This window comes from Martes martes (assembly GCF_963455335.1).
Source record: "Martes martes genome assembly, chromosome: 11".
Classification (NCBI taxonomy): domain Eukaryota; kingdom Metazoa; phylum Chordata; class Mammalia; order Carnivora; family Mustelidae; genus Martes; species Martes martes.
The window spans coordinates 70,541,166-70,555,517 of record NC_137899.1 but is presented as its reverse complement, the minus strand read 5'-3'; the positions used below and the strand labels follow the sequence as shown (position 1 = coordinate 70,555,517).

The 14,352-nt window shown below is 35.0% G+C and overlaps 2 protein-coding genes across 4 annotated transcripts in view; one reads left to right on the top strand and one right to left on the bottom strand.

The window, feature by feature from the left end:
- Nucleotides 1-14,352, top strand: part of IMMP2L (inner mitochondrial membrane peptidase subunit 2) — an 860,098-nt gene that overhangs the window by 404,942 nt on the left and 440,804 nt on the right. The gene's annotated exons all lie outside the window — the stretch shown is intronic.
- On the bottom strand, nucleotides 9,432-11,959 carry LRRN3 (leucine rich repeat neuronal 3; the record flags this gene model as incomplete). Its single annotated transcript, XM_080819138.1, has 1 exon — nucleotides 9,432-11,959. Exon 1 carries the CDS (start codon nucleotides 11,556-11,558, stop codon nucleotides 9,432-9,434), a length of 2,127 nt encoding a protein of 708 aa, XP_080675264.1. The 5' UTR covers nucleotides 11,559-11,959.

Genomic DNA, 14,352 nt, shown 5'->3' with positions numbered 1-14,352 from the left:
CACTGAGCCACCCAGGTGCCCTTCCTCCGTTAATTTTTAAATACATCTTCAAAGTCGCACTTTAAATTATTGTGCTACAATGTACTTCTTTACTCTGAAAACCTATATACTTAGATTAGACAATCTTGATAAAAACCTTTCTTCTTGAGAGAGTAGAGTGGTGAGAAAGTAGAGAAAATCTAGAATGAGTGTCCGATTTGTGTGAGTCAGTATTTCTACAAATATTCTTTCCTATTTGTAGTTATTTTGAGTTCAAGGTCTCACTTAGAAACATATAGTACAGGACAATTTTTTTCTATTATCTGAGGAAAGTGATACCTGTGAGATCTCATTAGAACTGTGTCTGGTCTTGCAGAAAACATAATCCAAATAAGTGAAACACAGTATTTTTTTCCCCTGGTTTTCCTACATCTATTTTTATACTCATACTTATTAAAGTCTGTCACATATTCATGAAACTTCTGAAAGAGAGATACAGTTGGCAATGAAAATGGAACTATAATAGTCTTAAATTCAAAGACGTAGACCTTAATTTTATATCACCTTTGGGTTTTTACGTATAAAACTTCTCAAAATACCTATGGTCTCTTTCATTGATCTGCCTTTTGGGGAGATAATGAGGAGCTGTAGTAACATTTTGATCTTCTATTGGTTTCGTGGCAGATGTATTTTTAAAAAATCTGAAATGAGAATAACTTGCAGGTAATGGACTCTGCTAATCCCACACATGAACATGGGTATGCACCTGAGTATTTGCTTGCTTGGGTGTTGAGTGTGTGTTTCAGATTAGGGAAGGCCTGCCTGAGAGGGTATTGTATGGACTGTGTTTATATCCACTTCCTTTTTCATTTCCCACTTCTCATATGTTCAGCTATGGAGGACTAGAGATAGCGCGGGAGACTAGGGCATGGCTACAGACGGAGACAGGATTGAAAGATGGAGAATTCGTATTTATAGCCTTATCGATTAGTCCTGGTGTTTTAAATCTGACCTTGTCATTTTCCCTTGGATATTAGTGTCCACCAGACTATTTGTTAGCAACAAATTAAAGTTTGATTTTTTTACTCATCTTTCCATTTTTCTTTCTGAAGTCCAGTTCCAGCTTTTTCCTGCTTCAGAACTTTCAGTTACTCAGTACCCTGATGCTGATCAAAGTCTTCCGCATATTGTCACTTTTACACTGCCCCTAGTCTGCTCTCTGCATTTCTCTGCTCTTTAATTGAAAGTATGGTAAAGACAGTCTTATTTGTTAGAACCCTTTCTGGGCCTCCTTATAATAACATGTATCCCCCAAATATAGGTAAGTTATCCCCATGCCTACCATATTTTTATTAATCTGTATTGCAATTACTAGATTTGTTTGTGGTTATCTACCTGTAGATGATAAATGTTACCATGTCAAGGAATTTGTCTGTCACAGTCATAATGATTCTCTAGTAGTTAATATTGTGGCTAGCACTTAGTTGATCCTCACTAAATGAAGTATGCATGGATAAGATTCATATATGAATGAAAACATGGGCCACATCTTGCTTTTCTGTTTAGGAATTTTGCTGCTATTATTTTCCAAATCCCAGTCCTCAGAAGGAGTTCTACCATACCAATGATTCATTTCAAAATAACCAAAGTGGGGGCATATCATTTGGAATTGGAACATGGTTTAGCATTGTGACTTTCAAATATTTGCAAGCAAAGTTTAGTATTCACTGAATACTGAGAAATTTCTTTACACATAAAATTATTTTTGCATTCCAGTTTAATTTCATAGAAGTTCGTTAACCTGTGGAGGTGTTTGTTTTTGTTTGTCTGTTTTGCTGAACCACCTTGCTTCTTCTGCTGGGAAGTATAGAAGATGAACTTCCTAGATGGGCCTCTGTAGGTTTTAATCATGGATAAGTTTGATGGTGTGAAGTTTTTATTTAACATCTTTGTTGCCCCATTTATCAACCATTATCCATGCCACTTAACCTCTGTTAAATAACTTCATCCTCCTAGAACAAAATTCACTTATTAGAACTCCTCAAAACCGTTCACAAATTCCATTTCATAAACTGGAACTCCTCACCCAGAACAAGCGCTCCAACAAAGGTGAGCTCTGTCAGAGCACCCTGCGGACTCTCTAAGATGGTGATGGTGGTACCCCAGTACTGGCAAGGATGGGGATGATGACAAAAGTTTGAAAAGAAAATCTTTCCCCCTCAATCCTTACCTTATTTTTTAAGATTATATTTATTTATTTGATTTATTTATTTGAGAGAGAGAGAGATCATGAGCAGGAGGAAAACAGTACAGGGAGCGGTAGAGGGAGAAGCAGACTCCCTGCTGAGCAGGGAGCCTGTTGCAGGACTGGATCCCAGGATCCTGGGACCAAGCTGAAGGCAGACACTTAACTGACTGAGCCAGTCAGGTGCCCTCAATCCTTACTTTTAAAGCAGGATTCTCCTTCTAAGGTCAGAGTTACTGTGTATGATATTATAATCTGGGCGTCAGAAAGCAGGTCGTTGGCCATCTTGCACTTTTCTGTGATGGGACTGAAAAACAAGAGCTTCATTGGGACTGTGAAATGGATTCATAGAAATAATCACAGGACAGTCTTTTAAAAGTCCCTAGAAGTGCTTTGGACCCAGTGAGTACTTAGTGAATATAGTTATTTTAACATTTTTATTTGTAAGAATATGTGCAGGTTTTTGTTGTTGTTGATAAACTAGTGCTCACTGTTTGGCCCTTAGCAAGTAATAACTGGAAGTTGACAAATACTGGTGGTTTATCTCCAATTCCTCCTATAAACTGAGATAAACATATTATAAAGAAACATGTTGTTGAAGATAGATAGAAAATAATAGGCACAGTCAATAAATATGACATATCATTGATGGATTATTCCCTCCCCCAAAATATTACCTATTAGTTATTTTTGTGGGTTATGCATGTTTAAAAAAGTACCTGATTTTTATTATTTCCATGGTGTTGTATTTTTTTATTTTTTTCTCTGTTTTTATTATTATTGTCCTCTTGGGATGGAAAATTACTTCTCTCAGACTGATCTATAAAATGGGAGTGTGAATACTGTACTCCTGGCAATTTCATGAAAATTCAATTAATTAAAAATATATGCATATTAACATATATACACATACATATTCATATATATATACATACACATTCATATATATATATATAGAGAGAGACAGAGAGACAGAGAGAGAGAGAGAGGAAACACGTTCATCAGTATGTCTGACATGCTAAGATGGTAGTTCATTTTCCCCACATTTCTTCTCCTTTTAGATCTGGAGTGGATTTCTTAAGACCATGGCAAATTGTTAGTTGGACACATGCTCAGGATTCAGTAAATGTTTCTCTTCTTACTTCCTATTTTTATCTTGCAACTCGAGTATATATTAATGTATATTTATTCAAATATAATAATATGGTCATAGTGTATTTATTCATTGCTATGCATTCTATGTGCCAGGAAAATATCTCAAGCATCATATTATCACTTCAGGACTGAGTCTGGACTGAGACACACATAATCCATTGGACAGAAACCCTAACTACTGTTACCTTCACACAGTTGTTTTGGTGTAGTTCCTCTTTTCAGTGCAATCTGTTATTCTTATGTATTTTTATAGATAAAGATTTCATTAGTAGGAAGAAATGAATGTTTTCTTTCCTTCTATACTTATACCTTTCCTGTATCATATCCATCATTTTTAATGGATAAAAATAGCCATCTTTTTTTTTTTATTTTTAAGCTCAGTGGTTTGAATTGGGTAGTTAAAATCACATAATTATATAAATTGATGCATTATGTTATAAATTTCTTTTAAAATCTGATAAAATAATTAATTTACTATGAAAATTACATACATGAATGTTGGCTTATTGACTAACCAACTGGTAAACCGGGAAGGGGATCTTAGAAGGCTTAAGGTTCTTTTGGAGACATGTTTTCATGTTCTTTATTGAGTATGTGACTTGTGTCTGCAACTATTATGAAAAGAATGCTTAACAGAGGTGTATGACTTGGATCTGTATTCTAGTAATAAATTTCACCTTTATAAAATATTCTTTTGAAGAACTCCTTTGGTGTGTTTGGCCATATTGCTTTAATATTGATAACTGTCATGGTTTAAGAACTATTTCTCTTTACTAGCTCTGAACCTGGTACCACAAATGACAGGGAGGTTTTTTTGTTGTTGTTTGTTTTTTTAATACTTTCACTCTCTCAATGCTAGGGTTAGGATAGTCAATTTATGTCCCAAGCTTGCTCTGTTATTTGTCCAGTGGCTAGTAAACATTATAAATGGATATTGCAATTGGATTTTGAATCAATAACTTCAGACACTGAACCATATGTTTTAATGAGAAGCTAGATTTTCCTTACATTGGTCACATAGCACGATTAGTTTTTTTGATGATATATTAGAGTCAGAAAAGACAAATATAAGCACAGAAAGTACCATGAGGTCTTCGAATTCTATTATAGTTCATTTTCGTGAAAGACTTGCCAAGGTCAACCATAACTCTCTGTGCTATGCTTTGTTACTTTGGGCTACTCGACAATAATTTTGAAATCATATATGAAATTTGCCCTGAATGTATTACCTATTTGAATACCTCAGTTCACTCTTAGGAGAAAGTTGTATTGATATATCTTTGATGTATCTAACCCCTTAGTTGGTATTAACTGTATGGCTTATTTCAAACATAGCTTTAGGAGCCCTCTGATGTGCATGTAAACTGAACCAGAATAGTAAATTCAAATCTCTGTGGACTTTGTTTTCACTAGGAATAAAAAGGAATTGTGTTCCATTTCATATGATCTTCTTACCTGAGCATGCTGAATGCTTACTAGTCAATTCAAGAGCAGGTCTGTGATGTTATTAATAAAATATTTAAGCCAGATTTGGGAAGTAATCTATATTTCACTGGAATATTCTTTTTGAAACATTTATCTTTAAATTACTTTTCTTAGGGTTGAATATGTGTATTATGACTTTCAGAATGAACTCTGATTTTGTTACTTTATTCCTGTGAACAAATTGTGTTTTTATTTTTCCCTTGCTTCAGAGGAATAAGGTAAATCAAAGTAGTGGTCACCCTTAATAACAGATAGAGTCCTCATTTTACAAATGAACACACAAAAGCAGCCACTATTATGTTGAAAGCCCAATTAGTTTCTTTCTTTTTCCTGAGCTCCATGGTGCTGATTATAGCATCTTGATTCTAGGCATGGTTCTTTCATTCCACTACAATATTGACACGATCCCAAGCAACGACCTAGTTAGCAATGCATTAGTCAGGGTAAAAGGATAGAGCGTACGGTTGTAGAACTAAGAGTGAGAATATTATCATCTGATAAGGTGGTAGAAAAGAAGATCAATGTATTTTATGACCATTTGGGATGTTCAATATAGTAATCATATCTGGCAAGTACATGCTTAAAAAAACTTTTACTTTTTTGTTATAATTCGTTATGGAAAGGAGGGGGGAGAGGGAGAGAGAGAGAGTGGGAGAGATTAAGATTGGATCAAAGGAAATGTAGCCACAATTTAATCACTGCTCACTATTAACTGTCTCCTAGACTGCCAACACTGGGATAATCCTGAAGATGTTGTTTAATAGTGACATATACAATGAGGATTTTTTTTTTCTGATACTTGGCAATGACTGTGAGGATATTTCATTGCAGTTCTCCCTTTCTTTAGCAAACATATCTTTTTAAACTTTTGGTTTTTTATTATTGGCTTTATTTGTTACTCACATATCACTTCTGATTTTTCATATAAAAGGCTAATCTATGAAATTTTAAGGTTTTCCTTCATAGTAAGTAGACATGCCTCTTGACTTAACCAGTTTAAGGATAGTATTAGGCTGGTAGTTGTGTGTATGTGTGTGTGTTAAAATCCATAATAAATTTGAATTAAGTTCTTATATCAATATAAGTAAAACCCTTTTAGATAAAACTGTGATTTTTTTTAAGTGTTATTATTCTGTAAAAGTATGTATTGACACTGGGAAGAATCCTCTAGACAACATCGTTAACACATATTTGTGAAAGCAGTGATACATAACCAGCATGTAATCCAGTAGAATATAAGCCCTTTAATGGTGAAAAATTTGTCCTGTTCACTTCTGTTTTTCCAGTGAGTAATAGCCATGCAGTAAATATTTATTGGAAGTAACCAAAGAAAATATAGTTAAGTAAATAAACTAAGGAATGATAATTTTAAACTTATGCTTTCTGATATGTAATTTTGCTTAAAAACTTTTTATCTAATTAAAATTAAATTTTAAGAATGGAAACAAGTATCAAAAGATAGATATATGTACCATAAATGGATTTCATTTCTTTCCTAGGGAAAATAGCACATGACTGGCAGCATATTGTTGGTTGGCTTTGCAGACAATGCACATTTTGCTTTTTTATACATTATTTGTATTCAACTAGACATGCTTATTTTCAGAAAATTTGAATTTTATTATATAGTATAAATTAGAAAACATATAATTTTTTAAAAATCATTTTTGTGAAAAATGTTTTCTCCATACAAGGTGAGAAGATCAGTTGACATTCACAGTGGTAAAACTTTAGAGTTTTATTTTTTTATAGGTAAAGTTTGCCATTGCATCTGTATGGTATCACCAAATTGTAGGTTATATGGTTTGAGTACTTGGACTAGTGCTTAATTTTATGTGAGGCTTAGAATATAACATAGGGAGTATGAAATACATTCTTATTATTGAAGCAAATGTCTTTTTGCTCTCACTGGCAATTTAGATGAAATTTTAAGCAAGTAAATAGGATCATGATTTGCTTTGAGCATCTGTATTTATTTGGCTGTAACAAAAATACTTCATTTCAGTGTCCACTGTCAGGTGACTATTCAGAGTGCTTATTTGCTACAATTTTTCTGAGAAAAATGTAGCTTGAAATGCATTTTAAGCTCTATGCTGTTTGTTATAGTCCTTCAGGCAGGTAGGTTCAAAAGAAACACACAAAATACCTGAGCAAGTTTTTGCTGACCTATGCAATACCTACCTCCTAATAGGTCATATTTCAGCTCCTATATTTTTGACAAATAGCCTGGCTCTAAAAAGCTCTGTCCATGGTGCTGAAACATCTCATGATGTATGAGCATGTCTTATTGATAAATTCTAATGTCAGCCTCTGGGTGATAGTGATTCATCAGGGTGTAAAATTTGTGTTTGGGAAACACATTGAATTAGCAAGTTTAATATTTTGGATGTGTTAAAATTAACACAGTTTGTCCTTTTGTTTTAAAGAGTTCATAACAATTACCTTCCAGATTGTCAAAAACAGCAGGATTTAATTAGAAACTGTCAAAGCTACCATAAAAGCAAATGTCTACATTAACAAATAAATTGGTATGACTACAGTGCTGGAAATGTTTACAGGCCAGTGACATGTTGATAACATGCAGCAAGTTATTGTAAGAAAAGTTAAACACTTGATTATGAGCAGGCACAACAGCAATTAATGTAGAAGCCTTATAGCTTTATAGAGATAAGTGATTTGCCTATAAAAAGTATGGCTTATTATCTTAGATGATTTTTTATTATTTCAGGATTTTTTTTGTTCACAAATATATTTATTTTGCAGGACTGTAGGTTTTTGTTTGGAAATATGAATTAAAACCCTAAAAGATTTTAGTTATTTTCTCCAAGTGAAATCTTTGTATTTCCTATTTTAGATTACTTATTTAGTAATGTTTTTGTCACTTCAGTGATTCTCATTTTTTAAGCTGTGTTTTTTAGTGTTTTAAATATAGTCATAGAGAACTACACTTAATATTTTTCTTTTCTTTTCTTTTTTAAAAAGTTTATTTTTTTGAGGGGGGGAGAGAGAGGGAGAGGGGAGGGAGGGGGAGAACATGTGTGTGGTGAGGAGGGGAGAGGGAGAGAGAAACTTAAGCAGACTCTGCACTGAGTTCAGAGCCGATGTGGGGCTTGATATCACAACCCTGAGTTCATGACCTGAGCCAAAACGAAGAATCGGATGTCCAGTTGATTGTGCCACCCAGATGCCCCTCTTTTCCTCTAAATTAGTCTTAGAAGCTTTTTCTTGTATTATCAAAACTTTGTTCTCAAATTTTTATTGAACTCTGGAATTATCTGATTCATGTCATTTTTATATGGGGGTGAACCAAATAAAAGGCAAAATTTTATAAAATTGAACCTGATAAACTTATTCTACTAATAATCCAATATTTTTAAAGTAAAATTTTAAAATTCTAATCTTGGAAAATCCTAGTCTTCTAAAATCTAAAATTCATTGTCATCCTGGGGAAAAGAATCATTCAGTCTGATCAGAGCAGACTTCAAGTCAGCACAACTAGGTTAATTGCTATATAAGTATAAAAACCTCTCTCTTTTGGGTTCATGTGAAACGTGTTTGGTTGTTAGATTTGCAACACAGAAAATTATTAGATTATTTGCTTATTACTGCAGTGAAGCACATCAAGTGTTCAAAATCAGAGATTTGAAAAGTAGACAAATCATAAATCCTACCAAAAATTGGCAATATTTTCTGCAAAGCAAGCAGCTTACATTTGAGCTACTACTAATTATTAAAATGAAACTTCCAGTTCCTCACATATTGGATTTCTGTTATGTGAACTTGCCAATTAAATCTACTCTAAAACCTGCTTGTTAAGAAAATATTTAACTGAATACATGATATCCTTGAGGATTTGTTTTGGTCAATAAAGGGTTAAATAGAGTGTTGTTATTGCCATTCAGTATGGATAAAGTGCTCTAAATTCATTTTTGTGCATTATAAAAATATAATTACAGAACCCAAAAAGTGCCTTAGCATTCAAAATTTCATTATGGAAAAACACTTTTAAAAAATATCATTTAAATGATACCTGATCAGATGACATTTCCCAGAAATTATTCTTTATTTAGAAACAAAAACAAGACAAAAGCAATTGATTTTAATCCAAAATGTATTTTTTTCTTATAAAAGAGGCCCACATACTCACTGTGTCTACTCTACAGAATTTGTCCATTTTATTACACCACGTGTCAATTCAAGTTACCTAGTCACTGCAAAAACTCGTGGCTAATATGTGTAATACAACACAGGAGGAGGTATTGCTCAGTTCAACTACTCTTATATACTTAAAAAAAATACAGAAATGTTTTGTCCACTTTAACTGTAGTCCAGACATAAAAGTTACATGAAAGTTCTAGAAAATGGAATTATTTTATTTGGTTGCCACAGTACCCTTTGAAGCCAGTTAATTAAAATGCTGAACTTGTACATATTTCCCTTGGTCTGGAGCAGCATTGGTGAAGCTTAAACTTCTTTCTAGAAAGCCATATTTCTCTGCTTTATTTTTTATTTTTCAAGCACAGCTGCAGTCTTAGCTTTTCTTTGAAGTAGGTTTAGTTAGTTGTTTTTAGGACATATTTGTTGGCACACCTATAACAGTTGCTTTCACTTCCAGTGCTGTACTTTTTTCTTTGCCTGTTTCCCAGAGGTTGATTAGAGGAGGATAAAGCTCACTGAATGTGAAGGTTGGTTTCTGTACGTAATTCCTCATATAGCCATGTCCGCCATCACAATTCATTTCTTGTGAGAGGCAACTGAAAAGACATATCACACCAATAATCCCCAGGAAGCCTCCAAGGCAGGCCATAAATGTTGTAGTGTTACTCTTTTCATATTCTTTTCGATCAGGATCCACACCTTTTGTGGTGACGTTTACACATTGTTTTCTGGTTTTTTGATAGATGGTGGGGATATCGATACAAATTCTGTACTCAGTTGATGGGTTCAGATGAGTAAGATTATATACCTTGACATCAGATGGTATTCGAGCACTCTGAGCAGCATGGGAATGTTCAGTCTTGACAAAAGCGGTCCACTTAACACTGGATTTGAGAATTTTAGAACTTGCTTTCCAAGACACCAGAACTGAATTGGCCTGAACATCTTTTATTTTAATATTTAAGGATTCATTGTTATCCTGGGGAAAAGAACCATCCACTTTGATCATAACAGACTTCAAGTCAGCACCAACCAGGTTAGTTGCTATACAAGTATATAGACCCCCTTCTGTTGGTGTTATGTCGTTTATATCTAGTGTGCCTTCAGAATGGACATAGAACTTGTCTTTCAGAGTATTAGGTAAGAGTTTTTGACCAGAAGGTGTTATCCAGTAGATTTCAGGCTGTGGCTCTGCAGTAGCTCTGCAATGCAAGGAAACATAGCTCCCAGATTCTAAATCCAGATTAGAAGGGAAGCTCTCAGGAGCTATAAGAGGGAGACAGATTTCCATCATTTCCCTGAAATGCACCTGCCGAACATTTTGGCCTTGGAATTCAGGTGGGTCCACGCAGAACAGTGAGTCTGGCTCCATGAATCGAATGTTAGTTTTGTTCATGTTAATCCAACGGATGACGCAGTCACACCTGATGGGATTGCTGTGTATGCTGATCTCCTTGAGGTTTGGCAGAGACTCAACTGTACCATGGTAGAGGGCACTAAGGGCGTTGCTGTTGAGCATCAGTGATTCCAGCTTGGGTAGCCTGAAAAATGCATTTGGGTGAATGTAAGACAACCGTGGGTTGTTTGTAGCTTCTATTTTTCTTAAATCTGGCAGGTTATCCACAGCAAGATTGTCGATGGAAATCAGCTCAGGCATATTATTTATTCCCAACTCTTTTAAGTGTAGCATATTGCTGAAATCACCCCTCCGTATTCTATTAATGGGATTTTTATTTAAATCCAAGAATTTGAGGTTTATAGCTTTCTGGAGAGCAACATGGGGCACTTTAATAAGCCTGTTGTCATAAAAAGAGATGCTTTCTAAGTTTTCAAGTCCAGCCAAGGCATTATCTGGTATTTCCGTGAGGTTTATACCAGCTATAACCAGGCTGCGAAGATTGATAAGCGGCTTAAAGTTCATGTCTTTGATTCTGATGATTGGATTTTCCCCAATCATCAGAATCTCCAGATTGGGAAGAGCATCAAACCACTTACTGTTGATCATCTGCAATCTATTTGAATTGAGATGAAGTCGAAGAAGATTATGGAGGCCAATAAAGGCTCCGGGTGAAATTGTAGAAAGCAAGTTGTGATTAATATAGAGTTCTTGTAAGTTGCTCAGTCCAGACAGACATTTTTCAGGCAGCTCAGTTAGTTTGTTTTCCTCTAAATACACAGAAAGAAGCTGAGGCATCTTTTTTACATTAATATTGGTGACTGAAGATAAATTGTTTTGAGATAAGTCCAGGCCGGTGAGGTTTATTGGAAAGTCTATGGAGTATTCAATTTTTGCAATATTGTTAGTCTGTAGGAGCAGAATCTGTGTGTCAGCAGGCAATCTGGCTGGGAAATTTAAAAGACCTAAATCATTACAGTCCACTGTAGATGCTTCCATATAAACGGATCTGGGTGTAAACCAAGGCCTGATTTCACATGTACATAATTGCGGGCAATCCGCTTTTTTATCTACAGCTTGTACTAGTGTAGTGATAGCTAGGCCGAGTAGCACATGAATTCGGAGTGGCGTGTCCTTCATCTTAGCTTTCTTCTTCAGAAATTTAATGGGCCCTCAAGGATTCCACAGTCACTGCTAGGAAGTTAAGTAAGACTTGACTGGTAAGGAAAATAGTTGCATTTGTCAAATGATGAATGCCATAAAACTGCAGAGTTTTCCTTCGTGGAAATATGTGCTGGTGCCACAATTGTCTTGTCCAGAAATGTCATGCATGTTGGAAAAAAGATCACTATCTCCTTTATGATAGAATACTGATACACGTTTTGAAGATGGAGTATGTATAGATGGCCCCAGGAAATTGAGCAATTCATTTATTTAGGAGTGTAATATTCAAATCCCATGCTTGTTCAGTACTTGCAGGAATAGCAGCGTGATGCTGACTATAATAAAATGGAACATAAAAGAAAAAAGAGAAGAAGAGTTAGTCCAAAGAGGAAAAAATGCCATAATTAAATCTCCATTAATTAACTATGATTATCTTACATATGATATTGTTTAGAGTTTATGATTAATTCACTATGTTTCGGTGACGCTGTCCTTGTGACTGTCTTTGGCCTACACATTGGACAGGCTGAGAAATTGAATCGTTAGAAGGCTGATGTTATAGTAAACATAATGAATATGCTTCCAGAATTTTTCTGTTATTTCCAACCTTCACTTGTTTATACCTGGTCATTTTGTTTATTCTATTTGTCATTCTCTTTGACAACTAGTTATAGGGAACAAGAAGAAAAACCTTTCAAAGGTGATGTCTTGCTTTTTTTCTCTCAGAGAAGAAAAATTAAATGCTTATAAGCACATAATATTGTTAGGTTACAGTCAAATGATTTAGCCTGTGGTTTCTCGGGTTCCCAGGAGACAACATTTAGAACCAAATTCATGTTCATGCAATGAATAGAAGTAGTGGTATTTAGCTGGATTTCTTCCCATTTTCATTCATGTTTCTTTCCATAGTCTCCTTTGTATAAAGTGACTTGAATTTTCCAGTATTTGGAAGAGATTGTCTAACTTGCCATAGATGTGCCTGAATATTGTCATTCTTTACTGAAATGCAGATTAATGTTTGACTGTTTTATTTTTCCCTGATTACATTCCATTAGTCACTAACAGTGAAAAAGTAACTTCATTACATCAGTAAAACAGGCACTTAAGTACTCCTTCTTTTAAATGGATACTGATGTCTTTATCACATAAAAATAAGCAATCCAAAATCAAGTTGCAATTTCGATATGTGCCGTATTTTAAAATACCACGCTAATTTTACATATACACTCCATCAATTGGGCTGCTAGTGAGCTCTTCCTGCAAATGTCCAGGATGGCTGGAGCCGGCCTGGACTCTTCATTCTGGGACTTTTTGCCTCCCAGCAATGGTGGTCTGCTGAATGATCATTTTGTAAATACTGTTGACTCATTCTAAGATAAGATGGCTGTTTCAACAACAGGGATAAATATTTTTGGAGATGTAGTCTCTAGAGAGAGAGAGAAACATTTTTTAAGCAAAAAAATTTTTTTCCAAAATCAAAAAATTTGTAGTTCAAAGTGAAACCTAATTTTCCTCTTATCCTTTAAGAGATGTGATTTTTTTTTTTTTAAGGTTTTATTTTGAAGTAGTCTCTACACTCAACATGGGGCTCAAACTGAAAATCAGAACTCACATGCTCTACTGACTGAGCCAGCCAGGTGCCCTGAGATGTGATTTTATCTGAAATCTGGATCATAAAGTTCAGATTGCTAATTATCTTGAATTAAAAGTGTCTTTGCTTTTCTTTTTTCATCACTTCATCTATTTGATGATCTAAAATTCCATTTTTTTAGTTATTTTTTTATTTTTAATTGAAGTATGTTTGACATACAATATTCACTCCAGGTATACAACATAGTGCTTCAGCAGTTATATACATAACAAAATGCTCATCACGATAAGTGTAGTTCTCATCTGTTGCCATACTCAGTTATTACAAATTATTGACTATTTTCCTTATGTGGAACTTTTCATCTCTGTGACTAATTTATTTTATAACTGGAAGTTCATACCTCTTAATTCCTTTCACTTATTTCACCCATCTCCCCACTCCCCTCCCCTCTGGCAACCACCAGTATAGTCTCTGTACCTATGAGTCTATTTGTGTTTTTTTGCTGTTGTTTTTCATTTGTTCTGCTTTTTAGATTTCACATATAAGTGAAATTATATGGTATCTGTCTTTCGTTGTGTGACTTAATTCACTTAGCACAGTATCTTCTAGGTCTATCCACGTTGTTTGCAAATGGCAAGATTCCTTTTTTTTTTTTTTTTTTTTTTTAATGGCTGAGTCCTTTTTTGTTGTTTTGTCTTTAAACTGGACCTTCTTCTGGCTATTATTCTTAATCTCTTTCAAGTAGACTCTGAGTCCCTTGAGGAGCGAATCCAATACAGCTCCTTCTTCAGTGAAGATTCCTGATAAATCCTTGGCTCATAGGACCCTCCACAATCTGTGGTCTCTCTTCTCTTTCTCTGTATTTGTTCCTCACCTTCTGCCACTCTGCATGCAGCCTTCCCTCTGTCAGCAGTGCTCTGGGTACCTCATCTCTCTGCCTGGAATTCTCGTTTCTTTGTTGTGAGTTAACTCTTACAGTTAGTCAAACCTCAGGTCCAGCATCACCTCTCCGTGAAGCCTTCTGTATAAGCCCTCCCCTCCAGCTGTACCTGTACCTCACTGCCCTCTGCAGTGATCCCATGACCCTAGCACACACCTCTGTCAGAATATTTACTTGATTCTCTGCCTCACCAGGTGTTTATCTTCCTGAAATCCTGAGGCCTGCCTGCCTTTCCATTC